Source organism: Neovison vison, chromosome 6 (genome assembly GCF_020171115.1).
Source record: "Neovison vison isolate M4711 chromosome 6, ASM_NN_V1, whole genome shotgun sequence".
NCBI lineage: Eukaryota > Metazoa > Chordata > Mammalia > Carnivora > Mustelidae > Neogale > Neogale vison.
In genome coordinates, this window is record NC_058096.1 from 27,443,730 (window position 1) to 27,461,165 (window position 17,436).

The 17,436-nt window shown below is 32.7% G+C and overlaps 1 protein-coding gene across 3 annotated transcripts in view; it reads right to left on the reverse strand.

The window, feature by feature from the left end:
• Positions 1 to 3,212: 3,212 nt before the first annotated feature.
• The window catches only part of USP25 (ubiquitin specific peptidase 25), a 134,875-nt gene continuing 120,651 nt past the window's right edge, over positions 3,213 to 17,436 (reverse strand). For all 3 annotated transcript variants that reach the window (XM_044251102.1, XM_044251101.1, XM_044251103.1), the window contains 6 exons: positions 15,991 to 16,169; positions 13,762 to 13,840; positions 10,440 to 10,519; positions 6,400 to 6,523; positions 4,955 to 5,150; positions 3,213 to 4,634 (listed from right to left, as the gene is read on the reverse strand). In XM_044251102.1, coding sequence (XP_044107037.1) covers positions 4,462 to 4,634; positions 4,955 to 5,150; positions 6,400 to 6,523; positions 10,440 to 10,519; positions 13,762 to 13,840; positions 15,991 to 16,169 — 831 coding nt within the window. In that variant the 3' untranslated portion in view covers positions 3,213 to 4,461. The remainder of the gene's footprint in view (positions 4,635 to 4,954; positions 5,151 to 6,399; positions 6,524 to 10,439; positions 10,520 to 13,761; positions 13,841 to 15,990; positions 16,170 to 17,436) is intronic.

The following is a 17,436-nucleotide window of genomic DNA, read 5'->3' on the forward strand; positions in this document are numbered from 1 at the left end:
GATGACAATTATTGAACACTTACTATGTGGCAGGCATTTCCCCAAAATTTTATTTACAGAAACCCATTTACACTTTTAAAAAAGTCCTATAAGGTAGGTTATACTACAATCCCATTTTGTACATGAATTAATACAAAAAGGCACAGAAGAGTCCAAGAATAATAGCTGGGCAAGTAAACAGCTGACCCAGGATCCAGACTAGGCAGTCTGGTTCTAGAGCCTACACTCTTAACCACTCAGGAAAGAGAGGCAAGTTCAGTAAGTTGGAACTGAAAAACATTTGAGCACAGCCACATGCTAAAATGAGCGCACTCTATGGCTAAGGGGGCCATCAGCAAATGTAAATCCATTGCCTTTTCATGCGACATACAAGAATGCAAAAACCAAAATTTTCCGTGCTCATTAGCCAGGCTCAATTAGTCTCTCAGGGTAAGGGGCAGAGTTGATTCTTAGAAAAATTAAAGCTGGAGAAACACCTACCAAACATTTCAAACTAGTTCTCACTTTAAAAGTCTTTTAAAGAATCCATATGTAGGACCTAGTCACCTTTTTTTTAAAGAACACTCCTCACATGCCTTTGATGCACAACCAGGGTTAAGAATACTTGCCTCATTCCAGATTACTGAAAAAGTGAGAACCATTTGCTAAAGGACAAACTGATGTTTTGCAGGCTTTGGGCTGGTATAAGGCAAAAAGTAAGCTTTTTGAATTCTACAGAAGAGCAAAGTATGTCCACCAAATAATGGATGTGCTTGTAACTTTTAATATGTAAGTTCATTTATTCTACATTTGATTCTATAATTTCCTCGTAACAGTGGGTTATCAATAATATCCATCCTTTATTATATTTTGGTTAACTAACTGTAAATGTTCAGGTATGGAGGTTAAAGGTGAAGGGTATCATACCCTATGGTCCCATTTTCTTGGCAAGGAAAAGGAAAAATCATCCTTTTTTACTGGAGCTGGTACTGGATAGTAGGTGGAGGGTGGCAGTGGTTTGAAATAGCCATTGAGAAAACCTGTGCATAAGGTGAATGTGGATACTTGAAATTCCAAAGTGTATGCATGTGTGTATTCAACTGTGTATAGAGTCCCTTCAAATCCTAACTCATTTACTTTTATCTCTAGTGTCATTGTTTTTATTATTTGATTACTGTCCCTTCTATCAAAGCTCATTAGAAAAAGAAGGAACTGAAGGCCAGAAAATATAGAAGGATGCATAACACAGATGATCCCTTCCTTTTCTGCCCCCCCACCAAAACCCAATACTTTTGTGTATACACTGCATAACGTTATGCAAACATGGAAAAATATGTGGTCACAATGGTTAACAACAGTTACCTCTGGGCTCAGGGTGAAAGGGAGATGGAAAGGGGAAGTGGAGTAGGCAAAAATAAAAACAACAGCAAAACAGAAACAGATCCATGGTACAAAGTGGAACCGATGGAAGGAAAAAAAGAGAGAACCCACATAAACAAGGGCAGATCAACATAGACTATTTCATTTACTCAGTGAAGAACTATTCAGTGAAAACACACTGAACTGATACTGGTTAGATGAATGCATTGTAAGCAATTCCTATTTTGGTTTTCTATAACTTTAAAATAGTTTTTAGGATACAGTAAAAGTAAAAGAAGACAACAGAGCAGACAGAAGAGCAGAACTATAGATACTTGTATCCTAATCATGAGTCCGAAGGGAAGAAGCTACCACACTGTTCTGTCTGGAAAGGAGGTACATAAACTAGGCTGTCACACACTATGGACTGAACTGTGTCGCCCACCTCTAAAATCTTATGTTGAAGCCGCTCCCCGCAATGTAACCATATTTGGAGAAAGGGCTTTTTAAAAAGACTGACTGAATGAAAATCTTTAAAAAAAAAAGGGGGGGGGGAAGAAAAGAAAAGAAAAAGAAAGGGGCCCTTGGGTGGCTTAATGGTTTAAAAAGACTGAATGAGGTTTTAAGTGTTGGGGTCCTCACCCAGTATGACTGGGTTCATGTGAGGCCACAGCGAGAAGGCTGCTATAAGCCAAAGGAGAGAGGCCTTGGGAGAAACAACACCTGCCCACACATTACACTTCTAGCCTCCAGCATTGTGGGAAAATAAATTTGACCTATAAGCCGCCAACCTGGTTTGCAGTACTGTTACGGAAGCTCTAGAGTAATATATGTAATTTGGATGAAGTTATCATGGATACAAGTGATATTTAATCTGCTTAATGATGTACGATAAATTAAAAAAAGATGATTACACAAGGCTAACCCTACTCACTACTGGCAAGCATCTGAGTGACTATACCTTTTGGGGATGGCAGAGGATGCAGAGGTACAAGTCAACAACTCTGAATCATAAACAAAGACACTGAACTCTGGAGAATTAGGTATAGGAGGGGAAAATCCACCTTAGACTCGATAAGTCTAAAACTAAGAAAACAAATTTTTAGTTACTTCCTTCAAATTGCAACTGAGGGAAATACTGAGAAGCTTCCAACAAACAAGGGATCAAAAGTAAATGGAAGTTAAACAGCATCAATTGAAGGTGCATACGATGCTACTGACCGTTTTATCTAGTGTCATGGCTCTAATTTAGACCACATTGAAAGTTACTGATATAAAAACAATTTGTTTCCCCAAGTCTTCAAAAAAGGTCATTTTTTGGAAATAAGTACTTCAGGTTCATTAGTAGGAATGAATAAACTGGCTTTTAAGTAGAAAGTCAATACAATAATAATACTTACCTTCAGCATGGGCCACATATGATTTCCTGGATGTGCCTTGTGAAGGGAGTAATTTCCATATGGTGCCTGAGCACTTTGTGTCTCAGTGGTCAATTATACACAGAACCACAACCAACCTTACTATTCTCAGAGATCGTAAAATACTGACGATACTTTACAAATGCTTTGATGATACATTTGGAGTTTTAAAAACTTTGGACAGAACCTGAAAACCAATGTAGAATACTACTACTGCTCAGGAGAAAATTTAAAATCTAAACCAAAACACATTTTGATAGCAACAATGTGCAAAATCTAACCTTACAACACAAACAGTACTAATTCCTTGTCATTAATACCTCAGTAGTACATTGGTACCTTGATAAGGAATATTATATAATGGCTTAATATTTTCTTCTTCCTCCTCTATCTAGGAATTCTATGAGAGGCACTTAGAGAGTTCTAGTTTTGACGACGCTATAACAAACATACACATAGTATAATGATATATTTTACTATGCTAACAAAGTATCATTTATAAAGAAATTTTTATAAATTCAAAAATAGGTTATTGGTAACATGATTACCTTTAAAGCATTGATTTTCATTCACAATATGACTTCATTAATCTTAAACAGCAGTTCCATCTACAAAATGTTCTACAGCTTTTTCTTTTTGAAAAGGAGGAAAATAAAAGCAGGTAAAGATATTCATAATTTCTAGTTCAACAATATCAACTTCATTTCACAGCATTGATTAGTAGAGAACATTTTCAATTAAAGTGGTATACAATTTACAAAAATAGAATGATTATATAATGCAAAACATTATCCTCCATTATGAAGAATGTGTGTGTGTGTGTGTGTGTGTGTATACACATAAACAGATTTTTTATAAGTTTCACTATTAAATAGCCCTTATTCAAGTACTTTTTTCTGGTATCTCTTGAAATAATTACCTTGCTATATTATTTGTAAATACATAAAAAAATAAAAGGTTAATCTAAGAAAAAGTTAAAAGTTTCAGTGTGGTTGACTTAAATATCAGCCGTTCACTTCAGTGAAAACCTGATTTGAATTCAAAACAGGTTTAGGTGCCATACTAAGTTTAACAACTTAGTCAAAAATATAGATATATTTGTGTCAAATACTTAGTAAATTTCCAATGTGCTAACAGAGAAAAATTAAAAGTTTGTATTAATCTATTCATCTATTTATCCAATCTTACACAATCCCCAGACAAAATTCACTTATATATAACTAAAATGATCCACTAATATACAATATACCTGCTTACAAACACATAGGTAGCCATAAATAAAACTTTATTCTTTAATTTCATTTACAAGCTACCAAGTATTATGTATCATACACAGTGCTGAACACTTAAATGGCTGTAGTCGTGGAAGGATCCAGACTGAATGGAAAGCTGTAGATAAAGAAAAGATAAAAGCAAAGTAATACTGTAACAGAAAGGTGGCAAAAGCATGGTTTTGCCATAATGAAATCAATCAGATTTGCAATTATACATCAGTTCTGGTTTAAAACAAAGTCTGAGCGCCATGCGATTCTCCGCTTTATTGTTTGCAGTCTGGCTAAAGTCTGTATAGTCATTTTGTCTTTTGCAGTTATTAAAATAAAAAAGTTAAAAACTATAGCAGCAACAAGCAAACCCTGTGACAGGAAGGCAAGGGTTAAGAACTAAAAAAAGTTTATACAGTGTGTTTAGGGAAAGTGTGTGCAGTTTATCTTCCATCAGCAGGAGTTCGACTGAGGGACAACATGATTCGGGCAAACCGCTCACAGAGTTCATGTGTGGAATATGAAGGTAACTTCGGTGGCTCATGGAAACCTTTAATCTCAGTAGAACAATCAAGCAGTTTTGGTAGAAAATCTGTCAGCTTCTCTTGGAGATTTGCTGTAAATACAAACAATTAGATGTAGATAAAGATAGAGAGGGAAAGAAATTATCATCTTTAACGTGATTTATTAATTTAGAGTGGTCAACTGATGTTTCATTTCAAAATATGCAAAATAATCACCATTTGGTGGAGAGAGGTAAAATATAAATGGCAAGGCAATGTATACAACTTGGTTTGTAAATAAGAAAAAAAAAGTAATGAGGTTAATGTAAAAATATTACAGAATATAAAAAGTGATAAAAATAAATAACATCTAATTCTAACTGTGCTTAATTCAACAACTGAGGTGTCCAACAATAGTGGTGGTTAAACTTACACTCCATTTCTTGTCCAAGATAGGAACACCAACGATTTCTCATGTCTTCCACAGCAAGTATATCTTTCTCCTCCATTTCATCCACCAATAACAAGGGCAAAAATGGGACAATAAACTCATTCATGATAATCAGACCATTGTTTACTTCTCGATCCTCTCCAGATTCAAATAGTTCTGCTGCTTGCTCATTTAATTTCTTAAAGCAATGAGGAAAAGAAAAAGAGTTTTGTTTCTTTTCTTTAATTAAATAAAAATACTTGTGTTAACACCAAAAACAACATAGTAAGTATGTTTACAAAAAATATTAGAACCAACAGCAATAGGGAAAAACAATCTCTATCTACTCTAGAAAGAAGTCTCCTAGAAAAAGCTGTGCATATAATAATAACAAAAACAAAAACCTTTTGAAACTGGCCAATTAAAGAACTATCCTCCAGGGATACAAACCACTAACATTTCAAGTTTTAAAAAACTCAAATGCAATAAAAGCACCTGAGAGAATAATAGTTAAGATCACAACCTCCTAATAATCTCATTCAAAAATTTTAAAGACATACTGCAGACTATAATTAGTAGTTTACAATAAAGAAAACATTTCAGCACACCGACTTAAAGACGTTTAAAGTACACTTAAAACATGTAACTTATATCTGTTCAAAAATCATACATTCTTGAATACTTTTGTGCATGTCTGTGTATTCTGTATAGGAAAAAAATCATAACTTAGGTGCTCAAAATATATAATAGAGTGATGTTAATAGTTAAGAATAAAATTCGATCAGAAAAAATGCATAAAGATGGAATTTTTGATTTTATACATATTAGCTAACTAGAAAAATAATAACAAAGTACTCCAGACATCTAGAAAGTAATCTAGTACAAAAAACCAACCAAACAAAACAAACAAAAAACACACCTGTTAAAAACATTTTTTTAAAGTTTATAAAACAATGGCAGTATTTCTACACATTGATAATAAAAATATTTGAGAAAAAAAAAACTACCAATGACTAGGTGAAAATAAAGGATACTGTATTACAATGATCTTTTGACATTATATATACCAAACATATGATTTAGAAAAACTAAAAAAAATTCATTATTTTTCTGGAATAATAATGATTCCTTAAGCTCTGTGAAGCACCTCTTCTCTCCCCAAAAAAAGGAATGAAGAAATTTAAATATAAAAATGTAATTATTCTGATCCCACTTTAAGAACATTTCTGGTTTATCAACTGCAATATTTAGGATCAATAAAGAAGAAGGGACAATAAGGAATTGGGTGCATTCTCATAATCTTAAAGGATTATACCCAGATTATAGACCTCATCATGATGCTTTCCCCATCAGAATTTATAGTCAATCACTTACACATGAGTCCGGAAAATGTGTTCAATGTAAGATAAAATGAGCAAGCAAACACGACCTATGTATATTCAACTTACTAGTAAACATTCTCTTCTATAATGTGATATCAATTCTTCATCATGTCCTCTGTTTGGGCCTTTGGACAAGAGTTCCTTGTTATTCTGATAAGCACAGATAAGGAACAGCAGGGAATCTATATAACTTAAAAATTAAGAGAAACACATAGCATTAATATTTCATCTTTGTAAAAAAAAGTCAGCTACAGTTGTAAGATATTTTAAGTATACATTTGTTTTGATTATATAGAACATTACAATAAAAATATCATCTGATGCCCTGTAAGCCTGAGAGCACCCTTTTAGCAACAGCCACATATGAAACCAATTATACAGTTATGTCATAAACTAAAAACAAAAACTGGAACTAGGAATTAAGAAAACACTGGGAAGGGAAAGCCCATAATTGTTGAATTTAGATAGTTCCAGTCTTCTATGGAAACTGTTTACCTCAAATCTTCCATTTACAGTCAAAATTAAGACTGAATGAAAGCCTAGAATCTAATTTTTTAACAACATAATGTCATTTTTGTTAGAAGGAAGAATCAGGTTACTCCAGGTTTTTTGTTATTTGTTGTTTTTTTGTTTCTTATCACAAACATCATTTGTTTCATTCAGTGACTAGTCAGGTTTTTTCTATGTCTGGGCACAGTTATCATCATAAAAAAATGTAATTGGTAGAGGGGAAAATACCCAAAGGAGACCCAGTGGAAGTAGAAAGGTAAAAGAATACTTCTAAATCTGAAAACTCGAGTGGAACACAAACAATAAAAAAAATACTAACATAAAAGCTGACAGGTCTTTTATATTCAATATAAGTAATATTAGTATGTTACATTAATGTAAGCCTAGAAGTTATGAAGTTCAAACTAAATTTTAAAAAAGAGGAGGGTAAAAATGTTTGAGTATTGTATCTGCCTCTAAAATAATTATCCTCTCTTACTATGCTGTAAGAAATAAATACAGCTATATATTTGTATGTCTGAAATATGAACAACGTAAGCTATCTCCTTTGTGTGAGTTTTTCTAATCATAACATACCTTCTTATGGATTAATTCAGAAAAATATAACATCCTAAAAGGTGAAATAGTATAAAGAAATACTTTTAAAACTCTAGGTTACACTAAGTTTTACTCATGTGCTCAAATATAAATCAATTCTATACTTCAAATGTTAAATGCAGAAATGAAATTAATGACAACTCAAGTTACATACCTGAAACTATTTCATAAAAAATAAGTTTTTTCACATAATTTTTTTTCAAAAGTCTTCTCCCAGGAATTCGTTTTTGAGAAAACTTACAAACATGGCATTTTATTTTGAAATACTATAAACATAACCTCAGCTAAAGACTTTTTATTTTACTTATGAAAGGAAAAAAAAGAAGGGAGTGATAGTAATATTGGATGTTTTGCACCACTAAATTAAGGAGGTCTGCAGGCACATCTACCTTTCTTTTATAGCCATTAAGTTCCTATTCCAAATGTCATTAATGTCCTTCAGGGAGACATTTGTATTTGGCCTTCAAGCCCGGAGTCACCTAAGAACAGCTCTAAAACGATGACCTTGTTCCAATTTTTCACTGAGGTACACAATTCCCATATTTTATCAACAACCTCTGAAGTGCCTACAAATATATTTTCAAACAAGTCAGAGTAAGACTCAGCAGTCCAGGTACAACATCCTCATTTTTTAAAGGAAAAACAAGACCATGTAGCCCATAGATTCTCTTTATCCCCATTTATACTATTATAAAATTATGGTTCCTAAAAACATTATTTCATTTCACTACTCTCAGACTTGACAATGGACTGTCAATCAGTATTCCATTCAAGGCTTTCCAGTGCTATGTTTTTATATTTAAAACAAAGAAACTTTCTAACCTGTTAGCAGTGGTAACTGCCGTATTTAAAATATAAAATTAACATTTCTTTTTATGACATTCCATAAATACTATTTGTCACCATTACTAATTTTCTAGTTGAACTTTCCAACTCAGTAACATTTGCCATCCCAGAATATTTACTTTCTGAATAAGTATATATTTGAGAATAAGCAAATTATGAAATTAAAACACTTTCAAGTTAGATCTCAAAATCCTTTAACAAATGTTAACTAAGAAAAGCTAATACAGAAGTTAATGCAGAGAGCAAGAAAGTGACAGTTTCACCTTTTTAATTCTTACTGAGTTAGAAAAATAAATACTTCTTGCACTTACCTGACTTCATTAAATTTTACAAGAATAGAGATCTCTACTTCAATTTTTCTCTCCCTAGTTAATTGTGTGACCTTGAAAAGTAATTGCATCTCTATGGAGACATGCATAAGTAAACACAGTTTCTTTATCTATAAAATGGAAATACCTTATTGATCCTAGATACTCTGTTCAATTATAAGATAAGACTACTATTTTTCTCAGAAATATTAATCTTAGATATCCTAAAAAGTGAACTGAATACTTCTATTAAAGAAATAAAACTCTGACCAAAATAAAATAACTCATAAAATGGAGCTACTGATTAATCAAAATACTTTTCCATTTCAGTAACCAAAGTGAATTCTCTTATAAATTACACAGTATTTGTGACGAGCACTGGGTGTTGTATATAAGCGATGAATTGCTGATTTCTATTCCAGAAGCCAATATTGCACTGTGTATTAATGCAATTTAAATTAAAATAAATAAATTACACAAGGACTAGGACTTTAATAATTTGTATTCAAGTATGAACACTATTTTTTAATTCTGGGTAACTTCTAAAATTTGGTAAGCGTACAAGGGATGGCGCTGTGCACTGTCCCACAAACACAGCAGCACGGTCTGACAGAACTTTCTACAGGGAGTGCTGTGTCCATGCTGGCTAATACTGGAGCCAAACATTCAAAATGTGGATGCTGTGACTGAGAAACTGAACTTTTAGTTTTAAAGTTCTTCATTAAATTTAAACTATCACATGTTGCTGGTGGCAATGAGGACGGCCAGCACAGCTAGAATAGCCTGTGCTGTCATTTAAATCAAAATTGCATTAACCTCTCAGCAGAGGTTTCCTATACTCCCTACAAAACAAGAAAAGGAATTCAACAACCCTTTTACTTGAATGCACTGTTAGAGAATATTTAAAATATAGTGCTTCTAAAAAAAAAAAATCACAGGACGCCTGGGTAGCTCAGTTGGTTAAGCAGCTGCCTTCAGCTCAGGTCATGATCCCAGCGTCCTGGGATCGAGTCCCACATCGGATCCTTGCTTGGCAGGGAGCCTGCTTCTCCCTCTGCCTCTGCCTGCCATTCTGCCTATGCTCACTCTCGCTCCTCTCTCTCTGACAAATAAATAAATAAAATCTTTAAAAAGAAAAAAAATCACTGGTCAAGTACATTCATATTAAAGTATGAATTAAGAAATATGTGAACAACATGTAAACACAAACTAGTGAATAATGTGTAAATAAGTCAATATGCATCTTTTCATAGTAACATTTAAAAGTAAATAATAATGTAGTTTAATAAGTAGAAATTCTTTTAAAACCATTTGTAATTTAAATGAAAAATTGTCTAAAATGTGTTTGCAGTCACAATACTCAGAAGACCAGTGATCAATTCTCTACAGCGATATTTTTACAGTAACTGCAAGCTTGGACAAAGAGATTAGAAACACTATTTCTGCTCTGAAGTCAAGATTAGACTCAGAAAGAATATGAAAAAACTGGAGACTGAAGGCAAATGTCAGGGAATACAAAGAATTCCTAGTGTTGGGCCACAAGCTTCTTTGGTCCCCAGAAAAGTTCTAGGCTTCAATCTAATCCTACTGCATCCTAAATTTCAACTATAGTATTTAAGGGCTGATAGAAAGACTAATGCCAACCTTACAGATTTAACTGAAAATGGAAAATATATAGGGTATAGAGGAACTCTCTGTACTAACTATACAACTTCTCTGTAAATTTAAAACATAATATTAAAAGTTTATAAAAAAATATGTATTGTAAATAAAATATTATCTATAGATGAGGTTATATCCAAATAGAATTAAGTACAAAAATAGTATCTGTCCACTATGCCTTACCTTTCTTTTTGAAAATTCTCTAGCCCAGTTATGAGATACATGGTTGTTTCCCTGAATTTCCTATAATCCTGATGCCACTCCTGTAGGGGAAAAAAATTTTTAAAAGAATGCAGAGTAGGATATTAAAACCACAATGAAAACTGTTCTTAAAGTAATACATTGTTCCCATAACTATTCAAATTAACAGTATCAAAGAATTCAAAATTAAGGTAAACTAGACCTAAATCAAGACTTTCAATTTTGATACATAAGATTACTTCATTAGTATAACAATAAATATAAGAATTATTAGAAATTAATGAGGAATTAAATAATGATTCACCACAGCAGAAATATAAATGCAAGATAATCTATCATGTTTTCTATCTCTCAAAAATTCTTTTGTACAATGGTATATTATTATTATTATAGGTGTACATCACACTAGATGTGAGAGGTAAATGAAATTACTACTCTAACAGAATAAATACTGAAGACTATTATATGATGAAAAATGTTAGGGAACTAAAAGAAAAATGTTATAATAAACTTATTTAACCTTTTAATTTTAACAAGTTTATGTTAAATTTTACTTTAAATATGGTAGCTGAATAGTTTAGTCATCTGACATATGGCGAAAAGAATAGAAGCAGGTCACATTTTAACTGCCCTCCCTCCAAAAACCCAATCATTATGCATGTAATAGGACTCAACAATTCAGAACTGACCAAAATCAGGACTTCTCTTTAACTTACTAAGAGAAAAACAAACAAACAAACAAAAAAAACACTATTTCAAGGAAAACTAAAACTAAATTCAATACAGGATTTAAATGAGTAATTAAAGTTAGCTTTTCTGGAAAAGTAATCAAACTGCCACTCTATTGTCATTAGCCTTGCCTGAGAAGTTGGAGTAAGCTTTTTCTGTGAAGCCCTAGCCAAGAAGTGTTTTAGGCTTTGCAGGCCATGCAGTCTCTTGTCACTATTTAACTCTGAGATGTAGTGACAAAACACTCATACCCAATATGTAAACAAATAGCCGTGTTGCAATAAAACTATTTTATAAAAACTGGTGGTGGGCTAAATTTGGTCTACGGGCCAAGGTTTGGTGAGCCAGGACTCAGCGCGAGACAGAGATATGTAGGACACACAGGATTCAAAAACGTGTCATGTAAATACATGTAAGATTTAATGGTTCTGCAGTTAGAATATGAGTAGTGCTCAGAACAAAAATACACAGAATCCAATTGGATGAAGCAACCCTGCGGAGAGACTGCAGAGTCAAATCATAATTAAAAATCAAGACCATATTTGATTTGAATCTTGGGGACAAACATAGTGAGGAACCCACTTGCTTGTCATCTCTGGCATATATCATGTGTACATTTATTTGTGCATATATATTCTCAGATTTTTCATTCTGCTATATTGTTCTAAATTACCTACCCTTAAAGCATAATGGTAAAGAATGGTACCTCCTCCTGATTTCTAAAATAAGCTTTCCTACCTTGTTCTTCAAGAATGTCTGAGTTAGACTCAGATGTTTACATTTCATAAATTTTTTTAAGTTTTATTTAAGTAATTTGTATACCCAGTATGGGGTTCAAACTCATGACCCCGAGATTGAGCTGCACATCCCCTGACTGAGCCAACCAGGCACCCCCCAATAAAGTTTCTGAAATCAGCAAATCAACCTCCATCGGACAACTTGCTAGAAGTTTGATAGCGACTACACAGAACCAATAAACTACTCTGGGGTAAAATGGCATCTTTACAATACCAACTTATCCAAACATATTATGTATATCCATTTATTCAGGTCTTCTGTTAACAGCTCCTAAAGTCATGCCATCTTTTGCTAGATTTATTTCTAGTTACTGCACACTTCTTGATGCTATTATAAATGATGTCATTTTTAAAAAATTTCACTTTCTGATTAACTGCTGCTGGGTTAATGGGACAAAACTGGTGTCTGCCAGGTTTTACATGTTGCAAAACTCTCTTATTATTTCCAATTAATTTATCTGTAGATTTTGTTTGTATTTTCTAGGTGTAAAATCTCCAAACGATAACTTTATTTCTTTTTTTCAATGTTTACTTTTTGCTTATTTTTGTTGACTTGCTGCCCACTTGGAATTTCCAGGACAATTCGGAATAAAGTGGTTGCAGACATCCCCATCTTTCCTGATTACAATGCCCACAATTCTATATATTTCCTAGTTTTGCTGTTTTTTGAGACACTCTTTAGGAGATTAAAGTTGTTGCACCTTGTATTCCGGGTTAGCTAAGGATTTTCATCAAAAATGAGTATTTTTTGTATATGTTAATGTGGTGAATTACAATAACTATTTAAGGGAATCTAGAATAATTAGGTTTATAAATAGGACCAAACATTAATCAAAAACACTATGAAATCAACTTAAAATTTACTAGATTTATAAATTTAAAAAGACAATGTGTTGGGACACCTGGGCTTAGATGGCTAAGCGTCTGCCTTGAGCTTGGGTCATGATCCCAGGGTGCTGGGATCCAGTCCCTTAGTTCTCCCCTTACTTGAGCTCTTGCTTGCTCTAACAAATAAACAAATAAAATAGTTTTTTAAAAAGTAAAAAAAAGACAATGTATAAAGTTATATTTAAAAGTCTGAAAGAGGGGCGCCTGGGTGGCTCAGTGGGTTAAGCCGCTGCCTTCGGCTCAGGTCATGATCTCGGGGTCCTGGGATCGAGTCCCGCATCCGGCTCTCTGCTCAGCAGGGAGCCTGCTTCCTCCTCTCTCTCCCTCTGCCTCCCTCTCTGCCTACTTGTGATCTCTCTCTCTGTCAAATAAATAAATAAATAAAATCTTTTTAAATAAATAAATAAATAAATAAATAAAAGTCTGAAAGAAAACTAGGTATTTGAATTGATAAATTAAAAAAAATACTAATTTTAAAGCCAAAGTTCACAAAGAGAATTTTGTGTACAAAATTACCATAAGCATGATATTAGCATTCATGCGTGCTCTCTCTCTCACATGTACAACAGTGTCCAATAATGACAGATGTATTGGCATATAACGATTAAGGCAAGTTTGCAACTTCCTCCCCAAAATATCTGATGAGGCCAAGAAAGGAAAAAGTACAGCACGGCTTCATTTGAGAATGCAGGTTCTGTGAAATTTTTTAAAAAAGGATGCAGGCTGTGTTAACCATGCTATAATTTGCTAGCTGTGAAAATTCTGGGCCGATTACTTTACCCTCTCTATACCTTATTGTCTCCTGTGCTCAGCTATGCTGAAATGAAAGGGAGATCAGTGAACTACAGAATTCCCCAATCTACAGTTTAACCTCTCAAAGGGCACATTACCTCATATTCTTCCAAATTCACTTCTTCAGGTTTTATCATTTCAAGTTTGGCTTGAGCAACTTTCATTATGTTGTGACACCTTCAAAAAAAAGAAATGCATTCCTAAATCAAAAGCAAAATTCATAAAAACTGAAAAATATGTGACATAAAACTAAACTACCCAACACATATGAAAATAAAATCCATTGTCACTAAGCAACACTTTTTTGAGGAAGCAACTCCCAAATAACCTTAATTGAAAATGGTTTTTAGATCAATGCTGGATAGTTACAAAGCACATAAAGAAGACAGCATCAATAATTCTAACTCAAATTTACAATGTTATATTTACATATGGTGTTTAAATTACATTCTATCAATACATATTGCATAAGAAAAAATGAAATGTTTTTTTATGATGTATATCTAAGCAAGCCTAAGAAACATTAAATCTCATTTTCCCCTTTCAAATGGCAGTATTCATAAATAGCAAAAAAAGAATCCAAAATGTGGCTATCATTTCAGGTAACAGAGACATTCTTATGCATAGAATCATTATTAAAGAAATCTCCGCAGAATATATTTAGTTATCACATGGATCTTACTTTGTCTTTCAAGTATAAGAGAAATTAAACTATTAAACAATTTGACCAATTTCCATCCCCAGGACAAAAACTGCAAAAGAGTGAAAAGTCAATGTGATTACCCCACCAATATTTTCTCCATATTCATTGGAACATGGTGTACCAACAACCCAAATAGTAAGAGTCATAATCAGTCATATTTCTGAGTGATTTGTGGTGGGGTTATATGTAAAATAAGTGATGCTCCTACTACTACTAATAAAATAGTAAGAGCTAACAGTCACTGAGCACTGTATTGCCTATCAAATACTGTTGAAGCCATTTACTTGTATTATTTCACTTAATCTGAAATTTCACAGCAGACACATGGTAAAGCAGGAATTTAATCTTGAACGCTTTGTTTTCCATATATTCTCCTCTGCTATACATAGCAGAGGAGAATATATTAATTTTGAGATATTCATGAAGGGATAATCATTTATTTCAGGATTAAAATGGACTACAATGAACTCCAAGGTAACATAAATGTTTCTGTATTCTAAAAATAACATCCAATACTTGGATCTTTACCCAAGGCCTAAATTTCTTTAATAGAATTCATTCTAACTAGATTATATTTTAATTTTCTAATATTACTAAAAAAACAAAAACAAACAAACAAACATAAAAAAACTTCTAGGGATTTTATACAAATTTCTATGGGAAAACATTTTTGGGTAAACCAAAATACAGTAGATCCTATAACAACATGGGTTTTGAGGGTACACTTACACACAGTTTTTTTTTTTTTTACAGTATTGTGTTTTTCCTTATAATTTTAGTAACATTTTCCTTTTCTTCAGCTTACTTTATTATAAGAATACAGTATATAATATATATAACATACAAAATATGTATTTATTGACTTTACATTATTAGAGGCTTCCAGTCAACAGGAGATTATTAGCGGTTAGGTTCTGGGGGAGTTAAAAATTATACACTTTATGTGCAGATTTTTGATTGCACAGAGAGTCAATGCCCCTAATCTCCACACTGTTCAAGGATGAACTAGAATTCAACCATTTTAAGACTTCTCTTGATATCAGAGGGTATTAAACTATTTTATTTCCATCTACAATTAAATACTTTTCTCTAGAGATTCCCAAACAAGGTAATTTTGCTCCTCAAAGGGATTATTTAGCAATACCTGGAGACACTTTGGGTTGTCACAGCTTGTGGGAGGTGCTACCAGCATTTAGCAGGTAGAGGTCAGGAACTCTGCCAAATATCCTATACATTATAGGATACCCCCACAATAAAGAACTATCTGACTCAAATACACAGTAGTGCAGAGATTGAGAAATTCTTTACTTCTCTAAAATACTGAGTTCCCAAAGGGCAGTGATTATATTATATTCTCCTGTGCATCTTTATATTGCTTAGCTCAGTACCTTGGTCAATAATTACACACACTAAAGCAATAAATAATTGCTCAAACTTTTAAAGGTCATGACTATAAACTCCAAGAAAATCACAAAGCAACTGTACAAATTAAGTGAAGTCAAGTTTTGTGCTCTATTTACTGTCTTCATCTAGGTTAAAAGAAACATTAAGAAAACTGCAAAGAAAGCTATTTTAAAAAGATAATTTGAGCATATGAGTTCATTATTTCACATTTTTAAATTACCTTTCATCAAAACTCAAATTCCTATCTCCAAATTGTTCTAGCAATGTTTTCTCAATGATTTTCTTTGGTGCTTGGTTCTGGATAAAATAGACCACTACATGATGTAAACGATAATCTGTTTCTGGTGGGGTATCTTCTTGGGCCAACTTAACCAATCTTGAATACTCCAACTTAATTGCCTAGAAAATGTAACAAAATGTCAATTTTGGTTAATTATAATAATTAAAATCCTTCGATATTACAGCTTTAATTATTCTTGTGTTCAGATACATTTTTTCTTTTAAAGTATAACAAACAAGGTAGTACATCTAAAAATACTGCCCCATATTCCATAGTTTAAAAGGATTTTCTAAAACTGACCATATGTGTACTTCCTTATCCCTTCACTGTAGTGTTTTTTGTTTTCATGTAGAGAAGCAGTAAACTAAACAACAGACCTAAGTGCACTATGTGAATACTTTGTAAAACTTATCAGTCTGGTCAGTCTACTCAGAAGTATCCTAAGACCGAGAAACCTCTTATCCTATGCTTTCCAGTATCAGTTTCATGTGTATTTTGAATATTCCAAATTTTCGAGTTGAAATACAGCTTCCTAGAATACCCATATCTGAAAGAAAAGCTGGCTCTTATATGCATAATAATACCACTATAATTACCTTTTACAAGAGTCTAAATAAGTCCTGAGACTGTAGGGATCACAGAATGAATCCCTTGTTGCTTCAAAAATATTTGAATTTTATATGTGTAAGAATTAATTAATATTATCATTATTATCACCTTGTGCATGAACTTCCTTTTTCTTTATAAACAGGACACCTCAGAATTTATAACTAATTATAACAGGAAACAATACTGATACATGTTTCTACATGTGAGCAAACCATTTGGAAAATATTGGCTCATAAAGAGATAAATGTAGGGTTATCTATCAAATACGGCTGTATACAAATAACTTATATAATTAAAAATACTTTTCATAATAATCATTTATACTGGACTTATATCTAAATCCTAGCTCTATTAACCATAAAAATTTTGGGGCCACAAGCAAAATAAGTTACAAAAAAATCAATTCTATTAGAAAGGTTTTTTTGTTTGTTTTTATTTTTTTAAGAAGTATCCCTCTCCTAAGCAATTCCTGGCAAAACAGATACCTTGATATATTTTATAGAAGGGAGAAAATGTAACTGACAAGCACTAAATGAAACATTCTAGTTATATGTTTTTATATTTCATTAAAGAGAAGGCTAATAAGTCCTTTCTATAACTTAGCACTATAAACAGAATTATTACCTTACAGCTAAAATAAATTGAGTTCTCCTTTTTTGGTCATACATGCCGTTGTTAAAAATTGCCATGAAAACTATATTTTGACATGAAGGATCATATTAAAGCTCACTTCAATGTATACCTAATTAGCATACATAAGCTTTGCTTAGAACTCTA